The sequence below is a fragment of the Gorilla gorilla genome, chromosome 16 (genome assembly GCF_029281585.2).
Source record: "Gorilla gorilla gorilla isolate KB3781 chromosome 16, NHGRI_mGorGor1-v2.1_pri, whole genome shotgun sequence".
Taxonomy (NCBI): Eukaryota; Metazoa; Chordata; class Mammalia; order Primates; family Hominidae; genus Gorilla; species Gorilla gorilla.
This window is the reverse complement of record NC_073240.2, coordinates 90,524,896-90,550,159: the sequence shown is the minus strand read 5'-3', so window position 1 is coordinate 90,550,159 and position 25,264 is coordinate 90,524,896. Positions and strand designations below refer to the sequence as shown.

The 25,264-nt window shown below is 50.7% G+C and overlaps 2 protein-coding genes and 1 non-coding gene across 19 annotated transcripts in view; 1 reads left to right on the top strand and 2 right to left on the bottom strand.

Annotated features, from left to right (window-relative positions):
- Nucleotides 1-4,380: 4,380 nt before the first annotated feature.
- Nucleotides 4,381-4,453, bottom strand: TRNAR-UCG (transfer RNA arginine (anticodon UCG)). Its single transcript has one exon. It is a non-coding gene; the product is annotated as a tRNA-Arg (tRNA).
- A 465-nt stretch (nt 4,454-4,918) lies between these two features.
- On the top strand, nt 4,919-22,589 carry POLG (DNA polymerase gamma, catalytic subunit). 2 transcript variants are annotated; one of them, XM_055362943.2, is made up of 22 exons: nt 4,920-6,434; nt 9,270-9,465; nt 10,439-10,606; nt 10,718-10,864; nt 11,014-11,093; nt 12,204-12,386; nt 12,490-12,641; nt 12,812-12,938; nt 13,841-14,077; nt 15,057-15,177; nt 15,383-15,469; nt 15,772-15,879; nt 16,373-16,533; nt 17,260-17,313; nt 17,422-17,539; nt 18,015-18,150; nt 18,267-18,513; nt 19,925-20,047; nt 20,175-20,343; nt 20,525-20,733; nt 21,725-21,885; nt 22,435-22,589. In XM_055362943.2, exons 1-22 carry the CDS (start codon nt 5,776-5,778, stop codon nt 22,509-22,511), a joined length of 3,720 nt encoding a protein of 1,239 aa, XP_055218918.2. In that variant the 5' UTR covers nt 4,920-5,775; the 3' UTR covers nt 22,512-22,589. The 2 variants fall into 2 exon arrangements, with proteins under 2 accessions (XP_018866503.3, XP_055218918.2); XM_019010958.4 differs by lacking the exon at nt 21,725-21,885 and having other exon boundaries at nt 4,919-6,434; nt 22,435-22,475.
- Nucleotides 22,128-25,264, bottom strand: part of FANCI (FA complementation group I) — a 72,177-nt gene continuing 69,040 nt past the window's right edge. For all 16 annotated transcript variants that reach the window (XM_019010950.3, XM_063698818.1, XM_019010953.3 and 13 more), the window contains 3 exons: nt 24,547-24,642; nt 23,872-23,979; nt 22,128-22,865 (listed from right to left, as the gene is read on the bottom strand). In XM_019010950.3, coding sequence (XP_018866495.1) covers nt 22,803-22,865; nt 23,872-23,979; nt 24,547-24,642 — 267 coding nt within the window. In that variant the 3' untranslated portion in view covers nt 22,128-22,802. The remainder of the gene's footprint in view (nt 22,866-23,871; nt 23,980-24,546; nt 24,643-25,264) is intronic.

Below are 25,264 nucleotides of genomic sequence, written 5' to 3'. Positions count from 1 at the left end.
TATAAGTAGTTGCAAACGACAAACTACAAAGCATTTTGCAAATCTAAGAATCTCACCTACAGCCTAGCTAGTCTCATCTCAGTGAAATTTAGCTGAAGACTTTTTTCAAAAAGTTCATTCATTTGTTTAGCAAATATTTAATAAGCACTCAATCAGTGAGAGCTCTTTCCACCACAAGTGACAGAAAATCCAGCCCAAACTAGCTAAAGCAAAAAGACGCTCTTGCCATTGGCAATCTCAACATTGACTGAATATTTGATGATATGAAGGCAATGCCATTAATTTTTTTGGTGGAGTGTCCTGATTGGCTCAACTTAGTTAATAAGCCTTGTCCCTAACTCCCTGAGCCAGGAGCCTTGGTCAAGAGCTAAGGAGGGACAAATTGGGATGGGGACAAGAATGACAGACGTCTGTCTCTGTGTGCCAGACGTACAGATGACAGGGCACAGTTTCTTCCCATCAGGAAGCTTCCCAATCCTGAAAAAATTATTTGCATTTCAATCAATTTCTTTTTGACCTGTTCGTAAACTGTGTGGAGTTGATGGAACCAATTATTCCCCCCGAAATATGAAGCATGTTTTGAAAACAGTCTATGGCTATCATCCTGAATTCCACACATAGGTCACAAGGCCACATTCTCATTTTTTTCTTTTTATAAGTTTTATTTATTTTTAATTTTTTTAGAGATGAGGGTCTTGCTATATTGCCCAGGCTAGACTGGAACTGCTGGGCTCAAGCGATCCTCCCATCTCAGCCTCCTGAGTAGCTGGGATTACAGGTACATACTGCCACACCTAGCCAGTTAAAAAAAAATTCTTTATCTTTTTTAGAAATGGGGGTCTTGCTGTGTTGGCCAGGTTGGTCTTGAACTCCTGCCTCAAGCTATTTTCCTGCCTTGGCCTCCCAAAGTGCTGGGATTGCAGGCATTAGCCACCACGCTTCACACTTCTTACTTCACACTTCTTACTGGAGTCTATCTTCTCTCATCTGTAAAATGAATAATAACAGCACCTACTTTATGGGGTCATTGAAATGATTAAATAAAATGCTGCTCTAAAGCGTTCAGCCTGGTTCATTTGCAAGTGGTAGCTGTTGATAAAGGAAGAGCGGTGATATTTTCTGTCTGTGGCAGAAATTGCTGGAGTTGGGCTTGGCAAACCTGAGAGAAGACCATGAAAGTCACCAGGAAGTAAGCACACGAGAGGGACTCTGGAGGAGCAGGCTGTCACCTGAGGGCCCCTTACTTAGCCAGCAGCAGTGATGTAGGAGGCCGCATCAGTGTGCACGTGCAGCGCCTGGCACACAGTTGTGCAGTAGGGATCCTCCGCTAGCATCATAAAGCCAGTATTTGCCGTGTAGTGCAGTTGCTGAGATCCTGGTTTCCATGAATTCAAATCCCAGCTCTACCAATGACCAGCTATAGGGCTTTAGGCAAGCTGCTTCGCCTCTCTGTGTCTCAGTTTCCTCATGGGTGAAAGGGGATAACGGTACCTCTATCCAAGGGTCGATGTGAGGATTCACTTAAGTGACATATGTGAGCCCTTAGAACAGCACCTGGCAGCTAGCAAGTGCCGGTTATTACCAAGCTCCAGGCAGGTCCTGGAATTGAGCTGAAAATAAGACACAAGGTCAGTCCCTATGGGCATTTACAGCAGTGGAAGGGGGAGATTTTAAAAAAATCATCATTAGTTACAACTGAGGTACATGCTTTGAAAGTATAGGGTGTTCTCGCCCAGCGCAGTGACTCAAGCCTGTAATCCCAGAACTCTGGGAGGCCAAGGCGGGTGGATCACTTGAGGCCAGGAGTTCCAGACCAGCCTGGCCAACACGGTGAAACCAGTCTCTACTAAAAATACAAAAATTAGATCCACATGGTGGCACACACCTGTAATCCCAGCTACTCCGGAGGCTGAGGCACGAGAATCGCTTGAACCTGGGAGGTGGAGGCTGCAGTGAGCTGAGATCACGCCTCTGCACTTCAGCCTGGGCACAGAGCAAGACTCTGTCTCAGAAGAAGAAGGAGAAGAAAAGTACGGAGTGTTTTGATGAGGACAGGGGTCCTAATGAACTTTGCCTCTTGCTCTGTGGGGGGAGAGGTCCAGGGAATTGTGGGAAAATGTAACTGTTTCTCAGGAACTACTATCAAGGACAGACTTTTCTAGAAGGACGTGGGGGAGTTCCTAGAAAAGGAGGCAGGGGAAGTGGAGGAGCTGGGTTCAGAAAGGCCTGGAAACAGGGTGTAGCCTGGCAGGAAGGGTGCAGGCCTCCAGGTACCCTCCCTCAGCAGGAATCAGTATCAACCATTTTTGTCCTTGTTGAAGATTCTAATTCCAGGGCCAGGGCACTAGGCTAGTCTCAAGTAGTCTATGGGAGGAGCAGGCATCTTGATGGACATCTCCTGAGACTGAATCTCAGGGGAGGCCAATCAGGCCCAGCAACAGCAGCCCCTGTGGACAGTTGGGCCAGGGGTTCTTAGCTTTTTTGTGTCATAGACACCTTCTTAGAATAGTGTGTTTCTTTTTTCTTTTTTTTTTTTTTTGTTGTTGTTGTTTTGGTGGGGAGCGGGGAGATGGAGTCTCACTCTGCTGCCCAGACTGGAGTGCAATGGTGCAATCTCGGCTCACTGCAGACTCTGCCCCCCGGGTTCAAGCGGTTCTCCTCCCTCAACCTCCCGAGTAGCTGGGATTACAGGCGTGCACCACCATGCCGGGCTAAGTTTTGTGTTTTTTTTGGTAGAGATGGGGTTTCGCCATGTTGGCCAGACTGGTCTTCAACTCCTGAGCTCAGGCAATCCATCCACCTCAGCCTCCCAAAGTGCTGGGATTACAGGCGTGAGCCACTGAACCTGGCCTAGAGTAGTGTTTCTGTTTTTAATTTTTTTCTGTGAAATATGTTTTATTAATTTTTATTTCAATAGGGGTACAGGCAGTTTTTGGTTATATGGAAGAATAGTGTTTTTAAGCACATAAAACATGAAGGATTACAAAGGACACCAAAGGTATTCAAATATTAGGACAAATAGGTAAACTTATTAACTAACAGGATCTAGAGGCAGTCTAGTAACCACTGTTATTTTGAAGTACAGATAAGTGCAAACAAATTTTGAAAAATGTGCAGCACTTGTAATGCGTTATGAAAATATCTGTGGTCGCTGGAGGGGACAAAGTCACAGGCACTGTTAATACCACTGTGGCTGACAGCCTATGCTCATAATTGGAGGAAATGCCAAGTATCAGTAGGCGGTTAGAAGAAACAAGATGAAAATGTTTTCCCCATTCAGGGACTCCCTGATTTAAGCTGAGAGCCTCTCCTTCCAGTATTTTGTAAAAGTCAACAGTTATGTGAAAAAAAAAAAAAAAGAGAGATGAATTTCTGATTGATTGTATTTTTTTGGCAAAACAAAAAAACCACAAACATTAAAACATTGTGTATATTAAGTACATCTAGAAAAGTGTATGCAAAATATTTCATATTTAAATAGAAGGGACCAGGGCTCAATGCTGCTTGGCCCGGGGCTTCTCTCTACCTCTCCACGTGGCGGGAGCAGGTGAGGGTCGGCATCAGCCCGCAGGGCCGGCGGAGGATTGTTTCCCTGCACCCCACTCCTTAAAAACGCGAAAGTCAACTTCTGAAGTCCGTTCACGGTGTCCTGGGATCCACGCTGGACGGCGGCGGCCGACTTTCAGCTTGACCTGAATTTTATTCCTAATCAGCTGTGTGATCTCGGTTGGTCCCAAACGTCTCTGAGCCTCCCTTTCATCTGTGCAGCTGGGCCTCCAGACCCCAACCCCCAGGCGGTGCTTAATCACGTAGACCTTATTCTGCGTGCACTTTACCACAGTTCACCAACCACCGAGCGCTGAGAGCTGTTGAAGCACCTGGAGCAACACAAGACGGATGCGGAGACTGGAAACAGCTGGGGAAGGGGACAAGCTCCAGCCGCGCTGTGGGCCAGAGGATAGCATCTGCGGGCAAATTCAGGTTCAACGGAAGGCAACATTTTTACCCCTCGAATTGCTCTGGACGAGGAGGCAGCACCGGATGGGCGAGGGAAGGAGCCTCGCTTTGGCTGCGAGTCCCAACTCTTGCCAACCATCAATTGAGTATAAATTGAGATTTCTGTACAGGATGCCCCTCCCTCTCCACTTTCCTCCACCTGCGTCGGGGTGCGAGAGACCTGGTACATTTTAGAAATGTGCCTCCGCTGAGACACGTAGGCGAACAATCTCGCAGGGACTTGCTGGGCGTGGTTACTTCCGCGGATCTTGGCGTTCTCACATCTTTGAAGTGCGGTGAGAATCGGCGGCGACTACGTTCACATTGTCCCAACACTTCGTTCCTGAGGGAGGAATAAATTAAAAGTTAGTCATAACCTCCCTGCGACCGCGGCAGGACTCGAACCTGCAATCTTCTGATCCGAAGTCAGACGCCTTATCCATTAGGCCACGCGGCCAATCGGTTGTTATCGTGTCTCGAGCATCACATAAAGATGTCACCTCCGCCCACTAGCTAGCTCGGGACCAATCCACCTGCTCCTTGAGAAGGGGAGGTTGGCCTTTGGTTCGCGCGTTCCGCAGGGAGAGCTCACCCAGAAGTCCCCCTTCTCCCCCCGCGGGCGGACCGCTCCATTGGCGGCCCTCCTATTGGTCGCACTGGGAGTCTCCCGCTTGCCTCTCGGGTAGCCGCGGGACCTAGCTGGGTGCAGACGGGAAGTTGCGGCTGCCAGCGAAGCGGACCGGCGGGGTGGAGGCCACACGCTACCCCGAGGCTGCGTAGGCCGCGCGAAGGGGGACGCCGTGCCGTGGGCCTGGGGTCGGGGGAGCCGCAGACCGGGAAGCACCGTGAGGACCGAGGTTTCCGGCGGGTTCGGCGGGTTCGGCGGCGGGGAGGCCAGGTCGCTGAGCGACGGCGGGGCCCCTCCCTCTCCAGTCAGGGAGCGAGGCCCGGAGCAGGGCGGCGGCTAGTCCCAGGGCGCACCGCGGCGCCTCTGCCGGGCGCAGGCGGGCGGCGGGGCGCACGGGGGTGGCCGCCGACACCCCCTGCAGGACGCTGTCGGCCGGGTGGGCCGTGGTCCGGGTCCCGGGGGACGGCGGCCCACCCTGCGGGTTCGAATCCGGGCGCTGGCACCTCTCGACGCTAGGCCCTAGGGCCGCGCCGGTCGCGGTAATGGCAGCCACCATTTGCCGAGCGCTTGCCAAGAGCAGGGCCGCACGACATAGGCGCCCTGTGTCCCCCAGACAGCAGCCCGGTGTGACAGGCAGAATCCGTAACCCCATTTTACAGAATAGGATATCAGGGCCTAAGGAGCTTTGCCCAAGGTCACACAGCGCGAGAGAGCCAGAAGCGGGGTTCAAAACCGCGTCGCCCTACTCCAGATACTGCTCTCTTACTCGCTGCCCTCGGCTTCCCCACGTGGGTTCACTGACGAAGTTGCGTGGACCCCGGTTCCCCCAGGAGGGGTATTGACGTTTCCCAAGTTTTGAGGCTTAAGAGAAAATGCAACTGAAGCGCCTGGCACAGTGTTGGGGACGCAGTAAATGCTCAAGGAATGATGATTATGAATACACCTATTACATATATGGTAAAATAACGCTTTATATTATCTGTCTCCTTTAGGATTTGGGGTGGAAGGCAGGCATGGTCAAACCCATTTCACTGACAGGAGAGCAGAGACAGGACGTGTCTCTCTCCACGTCTTCCAGCCAGTAAAAGCAGCCAAGCTGGAGCCCAAAGCCAGGTGTTCTGACTCCCAGCGTGGGGGTCCCTGCACCAACCATGAGCCGCCTGCTCTGGAGGAAGGTGGCCGGCGCCACCGTCGGGCCAGGGCGGGTTCCAGCTCCGGGGCGCTGGGTCTCCAGCTCCGTCCCCGCGTCCGACCCCAGCGACGGGCAGCGGCGGCGGCGGCAGCAGCAGCAGCAGCAGCAACAGCAGCCTCAGCAGCCTCAGCAGCCGCAAGTGCTATCCTCGGAGGGCGGGCAGCTGCGGCACAACCCATTGGACATCCAGATGCTCTCGAGAGGGCTGCACGAGCAAATCTTCGGGCAAGGAGGGGAGATGCCTGGCGAGGCCGCGGTGCGCCGCAGCGTCGAGCACCTGCAGAAGCACGGGCTCTGGGGGCAGCCAGCCGCGCCCTTGCCCGACGTGGAGCTGCGCTTGCCGCCCCTCTACGGGGACAACCTGGACCAGCACTTCCGCCTCCTGGCCCAGAAGCAGAGCCTGCCCTACCTGGAGGCGGCCAACTTGCTGTTGCAGGCCCAGCTGCCCCCGAAGCCCCCGGCTTGGGCCTGGGCGGAGGGCTGGACCCGGTACGGCCCCGAGGGGGAGGCCGTACCCGTGGCCATCCCCGAGGAGCGGGCCCTGGTGTTCGACGTGGAGGTCTGCTTGGCAGAGGGAACTTGCCCCACATTGGCGGTGGCCATATCCCCCTCGGCCTGGTAAGTAGGGGCAGGGTTGGGGACATAAGCAGGCATGGGGGCCCAGCTTAATAGTTTGTTTCAGTGAACATTTTCTGAGGTTCTGTTATGTGCTGGGTGCTCACGTAGGGAGCACTGATGTGTTGAATTAGGACTAGACCCCTGTTTATGTGGGACTCACTTTCTGGTGGGAAGATCACAGGCAGTAAGCAAATATCCAAGTAAATGTCAGGCAGTAAAGGCCATGCAGAGAATCACAGTAGAGCGCTGTACATGAGACCTTCGGGAGGCCACTTAAGATCACCGTGATTTGGTGCCTTTACCCCCTCTCCTAATAGCGTCATGAGAAGTTAGTCTGAAAAGTCATTTGAACAGTGTTTCTATTTGGGGAGCTATTAATTATTTTGGGCAGTAGAAAGCTCCCTTTTGTGGGACTGTCCCAGGCAGTATAGGACATTTAGCATCCCCAGCCTTTCCCATAAACGCCAGAGCAACACCCCCCCGCCCCCCTGCCCCCGCCGCCAACGTTTCCAGATGCCCCCTTGAGGTCTCAGGCATCTGGTTGACCACCCCTAGTTGAGAAACATTGCTTCCTTCCCCCCAGCCTTCCAAGCAGGCATTTTGGTCCCAAACAAGTATATCCAATTTCTCTTTTCTTTTTAAATAACTTTCTAAGTGCTACCCAAGTTTCTTTTTCAAACAATGATGGCAGTACTGTTTCTCCCCTTTTTTTATTCTTCATTCCAGGATTAAAATACTATTTACAACCTTAATGCTTTCAGGCATGGCCAGCAAAAAAGTTGGCAGTTTCTTTATTCCTATTGGAAGCTACATCTTTGTAAAGAAAGCTGCGAAATGTTAAATATGCAGTTGAAAATGGTGAAAACATGGCTAAATAGATAAGGTAGGCATTAATGGCTGAAAAGAGCAAAACTAGATGATTCTGCATTGATTGAGTTCCAGTTACAATGAGAATCACACTACTTAGAATATGTAACTTGATGGTCAAAGTAAAGGGGAATACCGGCCATCATTTGAAAAGATAAAGTAGGCTTTGGTGGCTGAAAGAAAATTAGGAAACCAGTGACAAGAAAGATTTGTTTTTTGATCTGTCGGTCATTTTAGGCCAAATTACCTCAAGTCCCCTTTTCTTTTCTCTTCCTCCTTCTTTCTCTCCTTTTACCTCTCCTTTCCCTCCCTGTCCTTCCCGCTCTGCCCTCATTCTCATTCCATTCTTGCCAGTGGTACTCAGGGCATTGCTTAGTTGACCTGATGGCAGAAGTCATTGTTAAGGCCTGGGCTCATGCTGGGACCTTCCTCCTGGGAGTCTGACTGGTGGGTGGGGGTGGGTACCACATGGTGCCCTAATAGCGGTCCACTTTGAATCTGGGCATGCCCCTGCCCCTTAGCTGAGTAACATTAGGTACCTGACCAGCCCACGATTTACAATGGGAGGAGAAGCCTTAGTCAGCTATGAGCCTCCCGCAGGGCAGCTTCTTCCCAAAGGCTGTTGGTAAGGGCTTCGGCCATCAGGCTAGAGGGACGTCTCTCCGGCCATCAGCATTTTTCTAAGATTCACAGTAAAACTAGTATTAATGGCATGGATCCCTACTCATCTTAAATTTGGCTTATTTCTTTTTAATCACTAGTTTATAATATGGCTTCATGCACAGCTGCAGAGCTGCATCTTGACACCAGTGTGGCTTTTTACTGTAACCAAAGTCCCTGTTACCACCATGGCCTCAAAGATTTGGCATTCTTTAGCCTTTTTGTCTGCGTTGTTTTAAGGGCTTTGACATGCTGAATTAAAATGTGGGGGGGGGGGAGTGGGGATTTCTTTCAGTCCCTTGGCTTATTTTCACCATTTGGAGTATGAGCTAGATTTTGTCAGGTTTAAAACTAGGAACCTCTTTTTGCTTTCTCTTTGAAAGAAGTTAGTTTTATATGTGTTGAATCTGTTGAGGCAGATACTCCTTTTTCCCTTCCATAAAGGTTGCAAGGAGCTCCTTCGCAGCTGTGTTGTCCACACGTGGTCTCGTCACTCACTTTGATGCTGAGTGGGCCTTGATTGTTTAGAATAATCTGTGGCTTGCAACAGGCATTTCCTCAGTGGCCATTCCCCTACACCTAGCCTTGTGGATCTTGAGCAAACTGCAGCCTTTTCCTGAATCAGTGTCGGGCCCCCAACAGGCAGCACTCATCCCCTATCCCTCCCACCCCAACCCTGTCACATACACATACATTTTCTCATTCTGGCACTTTCCCTGGTTCTCACTGAGGGTGGTTGCTTCTCCAAGGTGTGTGATTTGCTCTTTGTCCCCCAGAATCTTTTCAGCTGTGAGATGATTCATCCTGTACATGTGTACAGCATTTGTCATTTTTTTTTTTTTTTTTTTTTTTTGCCAATTCAATTAAATCTCCACCTTGGGTTCTGTTATTGTCTATCTCCTTTACTAGTACTTTGAACAGTAGCTGGTTTGTGCCTGTAGACATGAGGGGTTGATAATGTTCATAAAACCTCAGAGCTAGATGCAGACTCAGTGAACGCTGGGCCTAGCAAACACCTCGATAGCCCAGGCTGTAATATAATACCTGCACGTAGGTCTAATAGCCCAGTAGTTCCATTTTTATGTGCAGAAGTTTAAAGAAGCTTTTGTAGCTCTTGCCCGCCAGCACACACACCCACTCTGCCACACCTGACCTGTAGCTGTTTCAGTTAGGAGCACCCTTTGGTCTCACTTGTGTCCCCAACTGCCAATGCACCATCTGGCATGTGGTGGTAGGTGTGCAGTGGGTGTTGTGGAGTGGAAGTTTAATGTCTCCATGGTGAACCTGCCTGCCTCTCACCTCCCTCAGGTATTCCTGGTGCAGCCAGCGGCTGGTGGAAGAGCGTTACTCTTGGACCAGCCAGCTGTCGCCGGCTGACCTCATCCCCCTGGAGGTCCCTGCTGGTGCCAGCAGCCCCACCCAGAGAGACTGGCAGGAGCAGTTAGTGGTGGGGCACAATGTTTCCTTTGACCGAGCTCATATCAGGGAGCAGTACCTGATCCAGGTAAGGTTCCTGGGGCCAACTGCAGGTTCTGGCATGGGATGGGCCAGGAGCCCTAATCTCAGTGGTTAGGGAAGGTACTCCTTTCCTGGCAAGTGTCTCTGTTGCCTTTGCTGAAGCCACAAGGCCCATCTGTTGACCAGCTGTGCCTCTGGTCTCTGTGCCTAGCTGTTTTATGTCCCCGGGAAAGCCTGGTATAGGACCTAAGTTGTCACAAAGTAATAATGGCCTTCGTCTCTGTGGCATTTTAGAGCTTAGCATGGGTCTTGAAGGTTTTGAGCCACAGCCTGGGCTCACTTCCTGCCTTAACCACTGATGACTACTGTGAGCGCCTTAACATTTCTAAGTCTTAGTTTCCTTTTTTATAAAAAGGCAGACATAACAGAAATATCATAGGATTAATGGGAGGGTTGGAACAATGCCTGCATGTCAGACACTCAGCACTCTGCCTGGTGTATAGTAGTGGCAATTCTTAATTTTATGAAAAGTGTTTTTTCCTTGGATCTTCACAACAGCCCTAGAAGATAGGCCAGGCAGGAGAGAGCAACCTTACCCTATAGCTGAGGGTGCTGAGGCTCAGACAGCCTTGTTGACATGCTCAGGGCCACAAAGCTTTTGAGTGGCAGGGTTGGGGCCAGACCAGATAGCCCTGAAGGCTTTATTTTGGCCACTCTGTATCTACGTTGCTCAGAGCTATCGTTGGAAGCTGCGAAGGACTTGCACATTGGGATTGAGCCAGGCCTGCATCTTAAAGGGTGGCTAGGATTTGGGAAGGCAGGCCCCTTACAGGTGATGGGGCAAGCATGAACAAGCATGAGGATTCTGTATTTGGTGTTGAAGGCTGTGTGCTGGGAGGGGAGGCTGTTTGAGGAGCTGAGGTGGGGCTGGAGGTCCACACCACCAAGCAGTGGTGGGCTGGCCCCACAGTTGCAGCCTCCCTCCTTCCCTTCCCTTTTCTCCTCCTCCTCCTCCTCAGGGTTCCCGCATGCGTTTCCTGGACACCATGAGCATGCACATGGCCATCTCAGGGCTAAGCAGCTTCCAGCGCAGTCTGTGGATAGCAGCCAAGCAGGGCAAGCACAAGGTCCAGCCCCCCACAAAGCAAGGCCAGAAGTCCCAGAGGAAAGCCGGAAGAGGCCCAGCGGTGAGAGCACACTGCCGGTGGGCAGGAGCGTAGTGCTTGGGACCCCCGCTCACCAGCCCGTCTGGCCCGAGGCCAGGCTGATCTGCCATGTCCCTTGCTCTGGTTCCCCAGATCTCATCCTGGGACTGGCTGGACATCAGCAGTGTCAACAGTCTGGCAGAGGTGCACAGACTTTATGTAGGGGGGCCTCCCTTAGAGAAGGAGCCTCGAGAACTGTTTGTGAAGGGCACCATGAAGGACATTCGTGAGAACTTCCAGGTAAGGTGCTGGAGGGGGCTCTGGGGACATGGGCTGTGGCACACCCCTAGCTGCACTTGGGGAGATGCAGCTGCCAGGCCTGACCCTGAGACCTGCTGGTGGTAATGGGATGGCTGCCCACCTTGCGCCTTCCTGTCACCTTGTGCCAGGACCTGATGCAGTACTGTGCCCAGGACGTGTGGGCCACCCATGAGGTTTTCCAGCAGCAGCTACCGCTCTTCTTGGAGAGGTGAGGGGGAGCCCATGTGGGAATCTCTGGGGGGTCAGTGCATTCCTGGTACCCGGGCCCACTGTAATCAGGTGGCGCTGGTTCTATCTCAGGTTGGGGACCTTAGCTTTTCTAGGCTGAAAGAATGGAGCCCTTCTGTCCAGTGGTGTCCATCTGGGCTCTGGACTCTGGATTTGACAGAGGCCCTGGAGGGGAGGGCCATGGAGTTGTGCTTGTGTTTCATGTGCATGGTCCTGCTTTACTGTGCACCTTCTCTAACTAGATCCTTAGCCAAGGGCTTCACATACAGCGTGGTTATGTTTATTAATGAGTCTGTCTTATGAAGTGACCCTTGTATGCTGAAAATTCAGGTATATTTGTACCAAAGATATGGAAAGAAAAAAGAAGGGAGGAAAATTTGGGTATAACTTTTGACTCCCTCAGAGCTTAACTACTAATAGCTTACTGTTGGCTAGAAGCTTTACTGAAAACATAATACATATTTTTTATGTTATACATGTTATATACTGTATTCTTAAAGTAAGCTAGATAAAAGAAAATGTATTAAGAAAATCATGAGGAGAAAATATGTTTACTATTCATTAGGTGGAAGTGGATCATCATAAAGATATCTATCCTTCACGCTGAGTAGGCTGAGGGCGGGGGTTGGGCTTGCTGTCTCGGGTGGCTAAGGCTGAAGAAAATAAATGTGTAAGTGAACTTGCACGATCCAGACGTGTTGTTTAAAGGTCAACTTGTTTTACCACCTAAGTTGTGAGGTTCAGGCATGATGTTTTTCATGTATGGGATTATTAGCACAGTGCCTGGCACAGAGTCATTACTCCACGTGTGGCAGCCATTTTCACTTTTGCCATCTATATTTCCCACATTACCCCTGAGGATGGGATGATATTGTTCCCATTTTATAGATGAAAGAACTGAGGCTCCGAGAGATGGGGTTGCTTACCCAGGGATGAGTAACAGTAGAGCTGGGATTTAATGCCCTGTCTGTTTGACTTTTGAGCTGTGCCATGTCAGTGGCTGGGTTGAGGCTTGCTAAACCAGCTCAGGGATTGGGCCAGTCTTGCCTCCCATGGTCATTTATGGCAGCTCCTGGTGTTTGCCTCCAAGGTGTCCCCACCCAGTGACTCTGGCCGGCATGCTGGAGATGGGTGTCTCCTACCTGCCTGTCAACCAGAACTGGGAGCGTTACCTGGCAGAGGCACAGGGCACTTATGAGGAGCTCCAGCGGGAGATGAAGAAGTCGTTGATGGATCTGGCCAATGATGCCTGCCAGCTGCTCTCAGGAGAGAGGTAGCCAGGCCTTGGGTGGGCAGGATCTAGGCAGGGGACTGGCAGGTGGGCGGCCTAGCCTTCGGCTTAGCCTTAGCCCTGCCCTAGTGGACTGGCTCTGTAGGTACAAAGAAGACCCCTGGCTCTGGGACCTGGAGTGGGACCTGCAAGAATTTAAGCAGAAGAAAGCTAAGAAGGTGAAGAAGGAACCAGCCACAGCCAGCAAGTTGCCCATCGAGGGGGCTGGGGCCCCTGGTGATCCCATGGATCAGGAAGGTGGGGAGCATGGGCGGGAGGTAGGGTAGGGTAGGGGTTGTCTCCGGGAAGGTCCTGTGATTGAGGGGGTCCTTCGAAAGGGTTGCTCCAGCCTTCTGGAGATGAGCGGGTGGGAGCAGATCTTATTGAGAGTTCCTTCTGCTCCTGATTGTCTTCCCCCACCCTCACAGACCTCGGCCCCCGCAGTGAGGAGGAGGAGTTTCAACAAGATGTCATGGCCCGCGCCTGCTTGCAGAAGCTGAAGGGGACCACAGAGCTCCTGCCCAAGCGGCCCCAGCACCTTCCTGGACACCCTGGGTGAGCCCTGCCCACCCCCAGCAGTGTATCTAGAGTCTACCCTTGCACCATTCTCAGGACAGCCCTGGTCTGGGTTCTGGCACAGAGGCATCATGCACATGTATACTTATTGACCTGCTGCCATTCAGTCACACTGTCTTCCAGTCCTATTCTCATTTGCTCACTCTGGACCGGCTTACTGGACTCATTCAGCACAGTGTTGTGAGCACCTGCTGTGCAATGGCCCGTGGCAGCCACTGGGTGTACACGCTGGAGCATAGTTCCTCCTTTCCAGTAGTTGTTTTTCCTAGGAGGAGCCAGGCACGTAGACCAGCCAGTGCAGCTAGTGTCCATAGGTAGTTCTGACTCTGCCTGGGGAAATAAATCAAGAAGGCTTCCTTGAGAAGGTGCCCCTTCCTTTGAGCCTCATAGGGTGGCAGAGATGAGAAAAAGGGCAGCCAGGGTGAGCAGCAGGGTGCCAGCTTTGCACTTGCATGACCCTGAGAGCAAGTGTCCTGAGTGCCTTGCTAGTCTCACCCTGGGCTCAACTCTGGTGAACAGCCTGCAGGAGAGCACCCAGAAGGACTGGTGTTTCTCTAGAGGGGTGGGGAGGGCAGATCTGCTCCCTCCTCTGGTCAGTTACCCTGGATGAAATGGAGCTTGGGAAGGAGCCCTGCCCGTCCTGGCTTCTGACTAGTCCAGTGGGACTGACTTAGTGTCTTTGCTTTTGAAATATTCTTCTAGAGGATTCCATGGGGGTCCTGGCTAAAGCATCCCAGAGGAGGGGATGGCGGCTGTAGGCTGGGGTCACCAGAAAGCCCCAGGGCTTTGGAGGGTGGGTGGGGACATTGTGAGAGACAGAACCTTCCCCCCAACAACTGCCCTTACCATTGTGACACTGCTGTCTTCCTTCTGGGACGTAGATGGTACCGGAAGCTCTGCCCCCGGCTAGACGACCCTGCATGGACCCCGGGCCCCAGCCTCCTCAGCCTGCAGATGCGGGTCACACCTAAACTCATGGCACTGACCTGGGATGGCTTCCCTCTGCATTACTCAGAGCGTCATGGCTGGGGCTACCTGGTGCCTGGGCGGCGGGACAACGTGGCCAAGCTGCCGACAGGTACCACCCTGGAGTCAGCTGGGGTGGTCTGCCCCTACAGGTAAGGCTCAGGCCCAGGGGAGGAAGGGGCTGGAGCCTGGGGACCCCTTCCCCTGGCTGGTCAGCTCAGGCTAGTGGAAAGAGTTTGGGTTCAAGAGTCTGGGTTCAGAGGAAGGGAAAACAGGAAAAAAATTTAAACACACACACACACACGCACGCACACACGTTCGTTCAGGTTTTTCTTTCCATGGCTACCCTTACCCTCTGGATCTCAGAGCCCTGGGAGGGAGTATGTTGAGATGTTCACAGTGGGGAGGACTAAAGGCCCTACTCTTGGGCCCAGAAGCATAGCTGCCTTCACAGGAACATGCGGAGGGCTGTTACACGTAGCAGGGAGATGGGCTTTTAAAAAAGTGTATATATCATTTGAGTGATAATTATGGGCCAAGCAAGCAGTGCTTCCCTCATTTGTTCCCCAAGGAGTCCCATGAGCTAGAATGGTTATCCCCATGTTGTAGTTGACAAAGGCTTGGTTGACTTGTTTAAGATTACAGACCCTGAGCTTTAGACAAGCAGGTGTTGGGGAGAAACTTACAGTGGCCCAGAATTAAGAGTCCTGGCTCTTCAGGGCAGCCTGAGTCTCTTATGGGGCCATGGGACCAAAGGGGATAAGACTGGCCTTGCTCCTTTGAGCCCAAGGGTAGGTGAGCGGACAGGAGCCAGCCTGCAGCTGGGCCTTGGGTCCTGTCCTCCCGCTGCTGTGCTCTCAGAACTTCTCTTGAGACGGCAGCTCTGTAATGTAAGAGGAACTTGGATTTGAGTGAGACAAGGCCTTGAACCCCAGCCTGCTGCCAGGGTGCTGTCATTTTCAGTTTGTCAATCAATCCCTGTCTAAAACCCGGGAAAGTGCTATCTGGTTCTGCCTCAGAGCTGATTCTGAGGACTAAACAAAGGGAATTGTGGAAGGCACTAGCAAGTTGCCTGGCCCAGAGCGGGCGTCTGGTAATCAGAGGCTGCTGCTGCTACTGTTCTCTGCCCAGAGCCATCGAGTCCCTGTACAGGAAGCACTGTCTCGAACAGGGGAAGCAGCAGCTGATGCCCCAGGAGGCCGGCCTGGCCGAGGAGTTCCTGCTCACTGACAATAGTGCCATATGGCAAACGGTGAGGGCAGGCTCTGAACCTGAGCTTTGGGGAGGGGAGGTCTCTGTATTCCACCCAGGGAAGGGGCAGCCTTTGGGTGGGAGGCTGGCACTGGTGGCTCACCCCAGACTGGCCTGCAGTGTCTGAGTACCATGCAGGGAGGGGCTGGTGGATTGGGGCCTACCCAGTCCCCTGCTTCACTGCCTTGGTCCTTGGACTGCTCCAGGTAGAAGAACTGGATTACTTAGAAGTGGAGGCTGAGGCCAAGATGGACAACTTGCGAGCTGCAGTGCCAGGTCAACCCCTAGCTCTGGTGAGCGGTGCGCCGGCTCAGGGGTTCTCTGGGTGGGTGCTGGGTGGAAAGGGCTTCCTCTTGCCCACCTAGTTCTTCCCAGCCAGAGTTCCCTAGGTCTTGGGGGGTTGGAGATGCCACCCTGCCCCTGGGAGGCCCCACACGTGTTGGAGGCCAAGGAGAAAGCCTGAGACCTCATGGCCATCTTGTCATTTCCCAGCTGATGACGACAGTTTCAGGCCTTTTTCCCACCCCCTACCCCATGGCCCTTGCTGAATGCAGGTGCTGGAGCAGGGCCTGATATAGGTGTGTGGCCCTCACAGACTGCCCGTGGTGGTCCCAAGGACACCCAGCCCAGCTATCACCATGGCAATGGACCTTACAACGACGTGGACATCCCTGGCTGCTGGTTTTTCAAGCTGCCTCACAAGGTGTGTCCTGGGTCATGGCCTGTCCTGTGGTGTTTCCTCATTCTGCTCAAGGCCCACAGCAGGCCTTCAGAGTGACACACCTGAGACTATCCTTTTTGTGGGAATGACTAGTAGTGGGACAGAGTGTGATTTCAGGCACATACTGTCATCTCTCAGCTTTTGTTTTTCTAATGAAAGTCGGGTGGCAAGGGGCATGGTGGTGGAATTAAATGACATGGGGCACGTCGTATGTTTGGTATGACATCTGGTACATGATAGGTTCTGCCGATTTGTTATTATGCAGGGAGCCAGGTTTGCTTGTGTCTGTGTGTCTTAGGGGGCATGTGTGTGCACGTGTATGTGCGCGCGCGCGCGTGCGTAATACAATCAGGGATTTGCCTCAGACTGCTGAGGTTCTGGGCTCAGTGTTGGGAGGAGTGCAGGTACTCACGTTGGTTCCCCACCCAGGGGTCTGCCACCTGCCTCCAGCCCCTGCTTCCTTTGCTCTGTCCAGGATGGTAATAGCTGTAATGTGGGAAGCCCCTTTGCCAAGGACTTCCTGCCCAAGATGGAGGATGGCACCCTGCAGGCTGGCCCAGGAGGTGCCAGTGGGCCCCGTGCTCTGGAAATCAACAAAATGATTTCTTTCTGGAGGAACGCCCATAAACGTATCAGGTGGGCCACCATGGGAGGAGTCCTGGGATGTCTTTCCCCTCTCTTCCCACCCAGGGACCCCTGACTAACCCTGGATTCCCACAGAGGGCCAGCCTGACTATGGTCTAGAGGCCTGGCTACTTTTGGTCCTGGTGCCATGGACCTTGGGCAGGTCTCCCCTCTAGCTTCAGTTTCCCTGTTAATGTAAAAAGAATGGTGCTGTAGGACCATGAGAGCCCTTCGTAGCTCCAACAGAACTTCTTGGTGTAACTGCTGGAGCCATGGGATATGGCTGAGGACCATGGAGAGCTGGTGGCCTGTAAGCCCTGTTGGGGGCTGGGAGCTGGGTCTTCTAGTCTGGAATGGCAAATGTATTCATCTTGAAGGCCATTTCCAAGGTGGTTGTGGCCATCAGCACACTGGCGAGCAGAGTGGGTGTTGGGATGGTGAAGTCTGCCTGTGTGTAGGAAGAGGCATTGGTGGAAGGAGCGCCTCATGGATGCCCCCCGGAGAGGAGCGGAAACTCGCTCGGAGGCCTGGCCGGTTCCCAGATGGTTTATGCTCTTGATTGGTGTATCATAGGGCCCTAGGTCTTGGCTGAGCCAGGGCTCACCTTGAGTCCAGTTAGTGAGGCTGGGTAATGGAGTATAGCAGTCCTGGAGGTGGGCAGGTGAAGGCCATGGTGGGATGCGGGATAGATTCTGCTTCCCATGGCTGTGCTGAGCCTCACCTTGTCTGTCCCCACAGCTCCCAGATGGTGGTGTGGCTGCCCAGGTCAGCTCTGCCCCGTGCTGTGATCAGGTATGGTCTGCTGAGTGGTTGTAGGGATAGGAGAACTGAGGTGAGGTGGTAGGTCCTAAGGCCAAAGCAACCTGCTAAGACCCATTTCCTTCCCCTGCACCCCACCAGGCACCCCGACTATGATGAGGAAGGCCTCTATGGGGCCATCCTGCCCCAAGTGGTGACTGCCGGCACCATCACTCGCCGGGCTGTGGAGCCCACATGGCTCACCGCCAGCAATGCCCGGGTATGTGACCTCTGCACCTCTGGCCCCTGCTCTTCCTCTCCCAGGTCTGTAGAAACTGGGCTCCAAGGGCCTTTAGGTATTTAGTGAGGATCATGAAAAGGACCCTGTGATCTGGGTCAGGCAGGACTCTAGTCAAATCTGGCTTCACGATTCCTGTCCACTCCTTCAGTAAATGTGTTCTGGGCACCTGCTCCTGGCCAGACAATGACAGGCGTAATAGCTACAGCTCTCATGGAATTTAGATAGGACCATGTAGGTGAGGGGTCTGGCATAGCGCTAGGCATAGAGTAGATTCTTTACCTGTCACACCAATTGCTGATAGGTGGCCATCTCTGGAACTGTGGAATTTCAGCAGTGCTGTCTGGCATTCTCTAAAGCCATCCCCTCAGGAAAGGCTCTAGCTCTTTCTCAGTCAACTCTGGCTCCAGGAATGGGGTAGGAGGAGTCTCATTTGGGTATCTCACTCTTCCCACAGCCTGACCGAGTAGGCAGTGAGTTGAAAGCCATGGTGCAGGCCCCACCTGGCTACACCCTTGTGGGTGCTGATGTGGACTCCCAAGAGCTGTGGATTGCAGCTGTGCTTGGAGACGCCCACTTTGCCGGCATGCATGGTGAGCAGGAGCCGGGGTTGGGGCAGCCCAGCCCCTCAGGTAGCATATTGACAGTTCTGATGAACATTGGGCAGAATGTTCCTGAGCTGCTTTTCTCACTCCTGCTTGTCTTCCAGGCTGCACAGCCTTTGGGTGGATGACACTGCAGGGCAGGAAGAGCAGGGGCACTGATCTACACAGTAAGACAGCCACTACTGTGGGCATCAGCCGTGAGCATGCCAAAATCTTCAACTACGGCCGCATCTATGGTGCTGGGCAGCCCTTTGCTGAGCGCTTACTAATGCAGTTTAACCACCGGCTCACACAGCAGGAGGCAGCTGAGAAGGCCCAGCAGATGTACGCTGCCACCAAGGGCCTCCGCTGGTGAGGGTCCCTCTCCCATCCACTTTAACACCCAGGACCCGAGGCCTGCTTTACTGTCCTTTAGTACTCCCATCTGTTCTATCTCCTGCCCATTACTTGAACCCTCACCTAGCCCCTCTCCTTCCACACCTGTGTAACCTGGTTCCAGGATGATTTGTCCTATTGTGACATTTGGTTGCTTTATAGTCAGCCTTAAACAGTTTTTCCTCATGGGAGTAAAGCTATACTTTTGGTATACTGTTACCAAGTGGTAGCATCTTGACAATTCTGATTATGCTGCATAATCAATAATACAGGGGTTGCAAACTTAGATGCCTACAGGGAATGAGAGCAAATGGAGTGGGTGGAAGACAGGAGTTGACAGGAGGGCGCTGTGGCAAACTGGAGCATGTAGGCTGATGTTGATACTGGAGAAAGCATTACCAGGCCTCCAGGTTACTTAGCCTAGCTCTCCAATTTGTTTCCTCTGATAGTACTGCATACTGTGTGCTCAGGGCCTTAGCAGACTCTCTGGAGGGTTCCAAAAACATTGAGGTGCAACTTCCTGAGGTACAGTACACTGTCCACATTTAATTAGCTGGCTCATTGTGCAAACTTCACTTTCTCGTGAACAACTAAAAGTTAAGTATGTGATAAATGATATAATGGTTGATGACTATAAATGCAGGAAAGGGGAGCTGAGTATCGTCCAGTGGATAAAGTGAGGTCGGGTAAGGCTCATACCGTGAGCAGCGTGTGCTGGTGGAGGCGAGAAAGGTGGTGGGGCTTTAGTTGTGGACACCTTTGAAAGTGTCACAGGAGTTTGGACTGTGGGTGCAGGTGGTGGGGAAACCATTTATGCAAGTGAGTGACGTGTCTCTGGAGCCTTCAGGCGACAAGCCTTGTGAGGTCTGCAGGTTAGATGGAAGCTGGGAGTTGTCCAGGGTTGTGGCAGTTGAGAAGGGTAAGCCAGGCCTGGCTGTTGTGTTTTCTGCTTCAACAAATGCCCCCTCCCCTTCGGGGTGTGGCGTATTCTTACCCCTGTCCCCCCAAATCTAGAGTGATGGCCCTTGCTGCCTCCTGAATAAAAGGCCCGTGTTGGTCATTGGGCAATTCAGTGTCTAAAGAAACAGGACAGTAGGAATAGTGGTGCCTCCTGTGCTGGAGTCTTTGTCCTTTATTGGGCTACCATGGGGTGGCCCAGGCTTTGGGGCTACAAAAGCCTGGGCTGCATCTCTTTCTAGCTCCATGATCCTAGGCAAGGCACTTAGCCTCTCTGAGCCTGTTTCTTCCTCTGAATAAAAGCCTTTAGGGGACTGGCATGATGCCAGTGTTTTTAAAAGTTGAAGTGATATGTGAACATTCCTTGCCAAGGCACTAGCGTGGCACAGGAAGCACTCCCATGGAATGATGGTGATAACACTGCCCCCAGGTATCGGCTGTCGGATGAGGGCGAGTGGCTGGTGAGGGAGTTGCACCTCCCAGTGGACAGGACTGAGGGTGGCTGGATTTCCCTGCAGGATCTGCGCAAGGTCCAGAGAGAAACTGCAAGGAAGTAAGAACCTTCTTTGTGTTAAGGATGGAGGGGAGGGGTCTGGACTTGCCCCAGAAGAGCTTGGATGCTTTGTTTTTTAGCTTTGAGATGCTGAAAGACAGTCTGCCCTCTGTTTCTGGTCCCTTAGGTCACAGTGGAAGAAGTGGGAGGTGGTTGCTGAACGGGCATGGAAGGGGGGCACAGAGTCAGAAATGTTCAATAAGCTTGAGAGCATTGCTACGTCTGATATACCACGTACCCCGGTGCTAGGCTGCCGCATCAGCCGAGCCCTGGAGCCCTCGGCTGTCCAGGAAGAGGTATCTTGCTACCTTTGGAGCATGGGCAGAGGGGCCCCAGGGAGGGCAGGGCAGAGCTCCCCGTGGACCTTACCAATGTTTGTAGGTGGGGCCAGAGTGAAGCTTCTCTTGGGGCTTCTACCCTAGAGTTAACTGGTATGTAGCATAGCCCCTTTCACCTCTGCCCACCTTCCCTTCCCAGTTTATGACCAGCCGTGTGAATTGGGTGGTACAGAGCTCTGCTGTTGACTACTTACACCTCATGCTTGTGGCTATGAAGTGGCTGTTTGAAGAGTTTGCCATAGATGGGCGCTTCTGCATCAGCATCCATGATGAGGTTCGCTACCTGGTGCGGGAGGAGGACCGCTACCGCGCTGCCCTGGCCTTGCAGATCACCAACCTCTTGACCAGGTATGCGGGGCCCATGGCCTCTAGCCTGGCCATGTGCTCCTATGTGGGGCTTTGGGTGAGCGTTCCTTGGGCCAGACTGGGCAGTTTTGAGTTTTCATCCCCCTAGAAATGAATGTTTCAGCTTATTTATTTACTTCTAATTTTTAAAAAGTTGTAGAAGTCCTAAAAAGACTAGCCTCAATTCGTAAAAAAAAGAGTTCTTGGGTTTGAAAATGTGAAATACCAAGACTGATCATTAAAGAAGCAATGAGGTTAGGGGAATTGTTCCGAAGAGTGGTACTCACACTTTTCTATTTTGAAAATCAAATGACAGAAGCCTTTTCTCATTTCATAGAAAATTGAGATGTTTTTCTTTCTACCATAAATGTTTTCTTTCTTAAGTAAGTGCCAAAAGTTTGTTATTTGACTGCTAACAGAAAACACTGTTAATGGGGACACTCAAATGTGATTTTAAAAAATATATATTATATATTGAGTTGTATTTTCTTGTAGTAAAATTCCTAGTTCATATGGATGAATTAAATATTACCGTTCCATGTTGATCTGCCACTCAGAACCAGTTTGGGAACCATGATCTATCCTGATTATTGGGTAAATAACAGATGTTTACAATATTCAACATTGTTCCCATTGCCCTCTTAATCATCATCTCCGGGAGGTTATGCTTTAACAAAGCTAAAAGTCCTCATTTATGCTTCAAACTCTGGCCCAATTGGAAGTGATTTCGTATATTAATAAAGTGTACCAAACTGGAAAAAAAAAAAAAAAGTATGTTGAGTCCATAATTGCATTTCAGTATCTCATTGGGAGGTTAGGCTGCTGGATGGAAAACAGTGCTGGACCTTCACCTTTCTTGACTTAGCTAAGTGAACAGATGGGGTGTTGGTCCAGGGGAAGCCCTGCTCTAAGGGGTGTGGGGTCATTGCTCCAGGAGTGATGCGTCTGTTCACAGGAGGGGCATGACTATGAGAGGAGATTGGGTCTCTTTCAGGTGCATGTTTGCCTACAAGCTGGGTCTGAATGACTTGCCCCAGTCAGTCGCCTTTTTCAGTGCAGTTGATATTGACCGGTGCCTCAGGAAGGAAGTGACCATGGATTGTAAAACCCCTTCCAACCCAACTGGGATGGAAAGGAGATACGGGATTCCCCAGGGTGAGCACAACACATTTGTTCCTCATACACATAGGATCTGAGGTGGACTAGAAAGTGGGTCTTGGAGAACAGGAAACTTGGGGCCCCAGAGAATCCACTCTTGACTCAGGCTATATTCTATGCTAATTTCAGTTTATAAGGTGCCCTGTGTCCAGAGTGAATGTGATATGATGTTTCAAAAATGAAGACAGCAGAGCTTCAAATATTCTACGTGTACCTGTCCCCTACTTCAACCACAGAAGAAATGTTTAAAGAGGATTTATTCTAGAGTGCATTCTTGCACTCTATAGGTGACAGACAAACAAACTGTGCTTTAAATACCAAACAAGTAAATCAGAAAGCTTATTATCTATCTAAAATGTATCTAAGACACACTTATATGAAAAGAAAACAGACCCTCCTAACATGTAACATTACCGTTCGTGGCAATTGTTCTCAACCTTTCACTCTCCTTTTGACCTTAGCATTAAGCTCCTTTGCTCACTTCTGAGCTCTCAGTTACAGTTCTTGAGGTGGCATCCTAACCAATTTGCACTATCTATCTTTCAGGTGAAGCGCTGGATATTTACCAGATAATTGAACTCACCAAAGGGTCCTTGGAAAAACGAAGCCAGCCTGGACCATAGCACTGCCTGGAGGCTCTGTATTTGCTCCCGTGGAGCTTCATCGGGGTGGTGCAGGCTCCCAAACTCAGGCTTTCAGCTGTGCTTTTTGCAAAAGGGCTTGCCTAAGGCCAGCCATTTTTCAGTAGCAGGACCTGCCAAGAAGATTCCTTCTAACTGAAGGTGCAGTTGAATTCAGTGGGTTCAGAACCAAGATGCCAACATCGGTGTGGACTATAGGACAAGGGGCATTGTTGCTTGTTGGGTAAAAATGAAGCAGAAGCCCCAAAGTTCACATTAACTCAGGCATTTCATTTATTTTTTCCTTTTCTTCTTGGCTGGTTCTTTGTTCTGTCCCCCATGCTCTGATGCAGTGCCCTAGAAGGGGAAAGAAGTAATGCTCTAATGTGATAAACCTGCTCCAAGGCAGTGGAAATAAAAAGAAGGAAAAAAAAGACTATCTTCTCATCAAAGCCTGTGTTAGTCATGCTTTCCCCCCTTTCCCACTCACAGGAGGTAATTATGTTGAAGAAGAGGAAGGAGTCCTCCAAAGTGTAGAGTAATAAGACAGTGCCACCTCCTCCTTTTAGGACTTTTGCTATACTGAGGATACTTATGGGACAAAATGACAAGAGAAGAAGCCATTGACATCAAAATGCTACATGACTCTCCTGAGTGCAGCTGCCAAGTGGGTAAAGAGAGTGGATGGGGCCAGGTACATTAGAGCCTGGAGTGTGATCATCTGAAGAATGCATGTTCAAAATTCTGAAATCCAGGGCACTTGTATTGTAAACTTCCAGTTTTGAAATGGGAGTGGGCTACTGACTTGCTATTTATTAGACAAACCTAAGATGAAAATCTTAGGTGCTAGAAGTAAGGAAACATTGGGTTCTGTTTCAAAGATGGTGCAGGGATGGGGATGCGGTACTGTCACTTGGTAAGAGTAAAGGGAGAGGAACAAACCACAAGGGAAAAGGATAAGACATTGGCATGAATTGAAGGAAGAAGCCTTAACCCAAACTAATGAGTGGCCTTTGAATGAGGGCATGACATGAGAGGTAAACTAGTTTCTGAGCCAGACTGCTATAGCTGGTCATCATCCAGTAGTTTAAAAGATTAACAGGAAGAGGACCCACAGCAGGACATTGTTTTGTTACCACCTACTTCCTGGAAGTGTTTATCAAACAAGTCGGGGCAACTTCATAGGATTTTGTGTGGTCCAAAGTTTACAACCCTTCTGAGAGTCCTTGGCTCTCATCTTTGCCTGGTCACCTTTTAGCCCTTTCCCATTCTGTTGCCCTTCCACTAATCTGTGACTGCTCCCAGATAGGCTGCTAACCAGCTAGGAAGAGTGGCTGGGCTCCAGACAGAAGCCAGCACTGACCTCTTCATTTTCATCTTCGCCATCCTCTCGAAGAACCATGTCTAGGATGTTTCCTTTGATCTTGAAGTCTCGTGAGGTGCTGAGCTTCATGTGCTGCATCAGGTTCACCTATGACAAGATTGTAAGCATGGGACATCTCCCTACTCATAGGTCCTGCCAGAACAGCTTACGCCATTTTTAGTTCACCTCTGAGAAACCTTTCCATTTCTACCTGAAGCAAGCACGCACCCACTTCCTTCTGTATGCTGGGGTTCAGGTCATCAGATCAAGAACAGCAAAGAGGCTGAGTGTGGTGGCTCATGCCTGTAATCCCAGCACTTTGGGAGGCCAAGGTGGGAGGATCACTTCAGGCCAGGAGTTTGAGACCAGCCTGGGCAACATAGTGAGACCCCATCTCTACAAAAACAAACCCAGAAAACTAGTGGGGTATGATGGCATATGACTGTAGTCCCAGCTACTCTGGAGGCTGAGGCCAGAGGATCACTTGAATCTGCACTCCAGCCTGGCTGACAGAATGAGACACTGTCTCAAAAAAAAAAAAAAAAAAAAAAAAAAAAAGGGATGGCAAACACACAAATGGCCCAGAGTCTCTTTTCCTCCATTGTGCTGCTTTAGTTTGCCAGATCTGTCAAGAAGGTAAATGGGAATGGTAGCACATAATAAGAGAATGTTTACCTTAGACTTCTTAGAAAGGTGGATGAGAAATTTTTCATACTGTTCAATGGCAAAGATGAGGTTAGGGATTGGCTTGGTTTCCCGAAGAACTCTGGCCTAAGGGCAAAGAACATAAGACTTAAATTTCAGGTTCAACAATTTTTGAAGTTTTCCTCTGAAGCTATCACTTACAAAACTGTATGGCTTTAGGGGAAAACTAGTCTGTCTCCCAATCAAATGCAGTTGTACTTGCATACCAGTAATCTAAAATTTTTGGCAGTTCAATCTGGAAGGACCCAAATGCCAGTAGAGATAATTGCACTGATCCATTTCATTTATAATTCCAGTATTTGTTGTTATCTAGAGAATGGCTGAGGAGGGCAGGATCACTTGTAGAAATTTAGTTGCTTTTCTGACTTGATATTCTTAAGCCTATTTTGGCCCTAGCTCTATTTCCTTGTTCTGGTCTGGGTATGAATTTTCACTGCTGGGATTATATATCTTTCCCCCTAACTTGAATTGTAATTTGTAGGTCCTACATTGTGTGTGTGTGTGTGTATTTTTAACCCATGAGGATACTGTACAAATTTTTTTTAACATTATCTTGGAGTTAATTCCAGAGAGCTGAACATTTAGATGTTTATTTTTTTCATATCTCTCCAGTATAAATATACTATAACCTCTTTAGCCAGTCCTCTATTAATGGATATCTTTGTTTCTAATATTTCACTTTTATAAA

Coding starts and splice junctions, on each gene's coding strand:
- POLG (XM_055362943.2), top strand. CDS start 5,776: ATGAGCCGCCTGCTCTGGAGGAAGGTGGCCGGCGCCACCGTCGGGCCA. Junction 18,514..19,924: donor GCCACCAAGGGCCTCCGCTG/GTGAGGGTCCCT, acceptor CACTGCCCCCAG/GTATCGGCTGTCGGATGAGG. Junction 20,344..20,524: donor CCTCGGCTGTCCAGGAAGAG/GTATCTTGCTAC, acceptor TTCCCTTCCCAG/TTTATGACCAGCCGTGTGAA.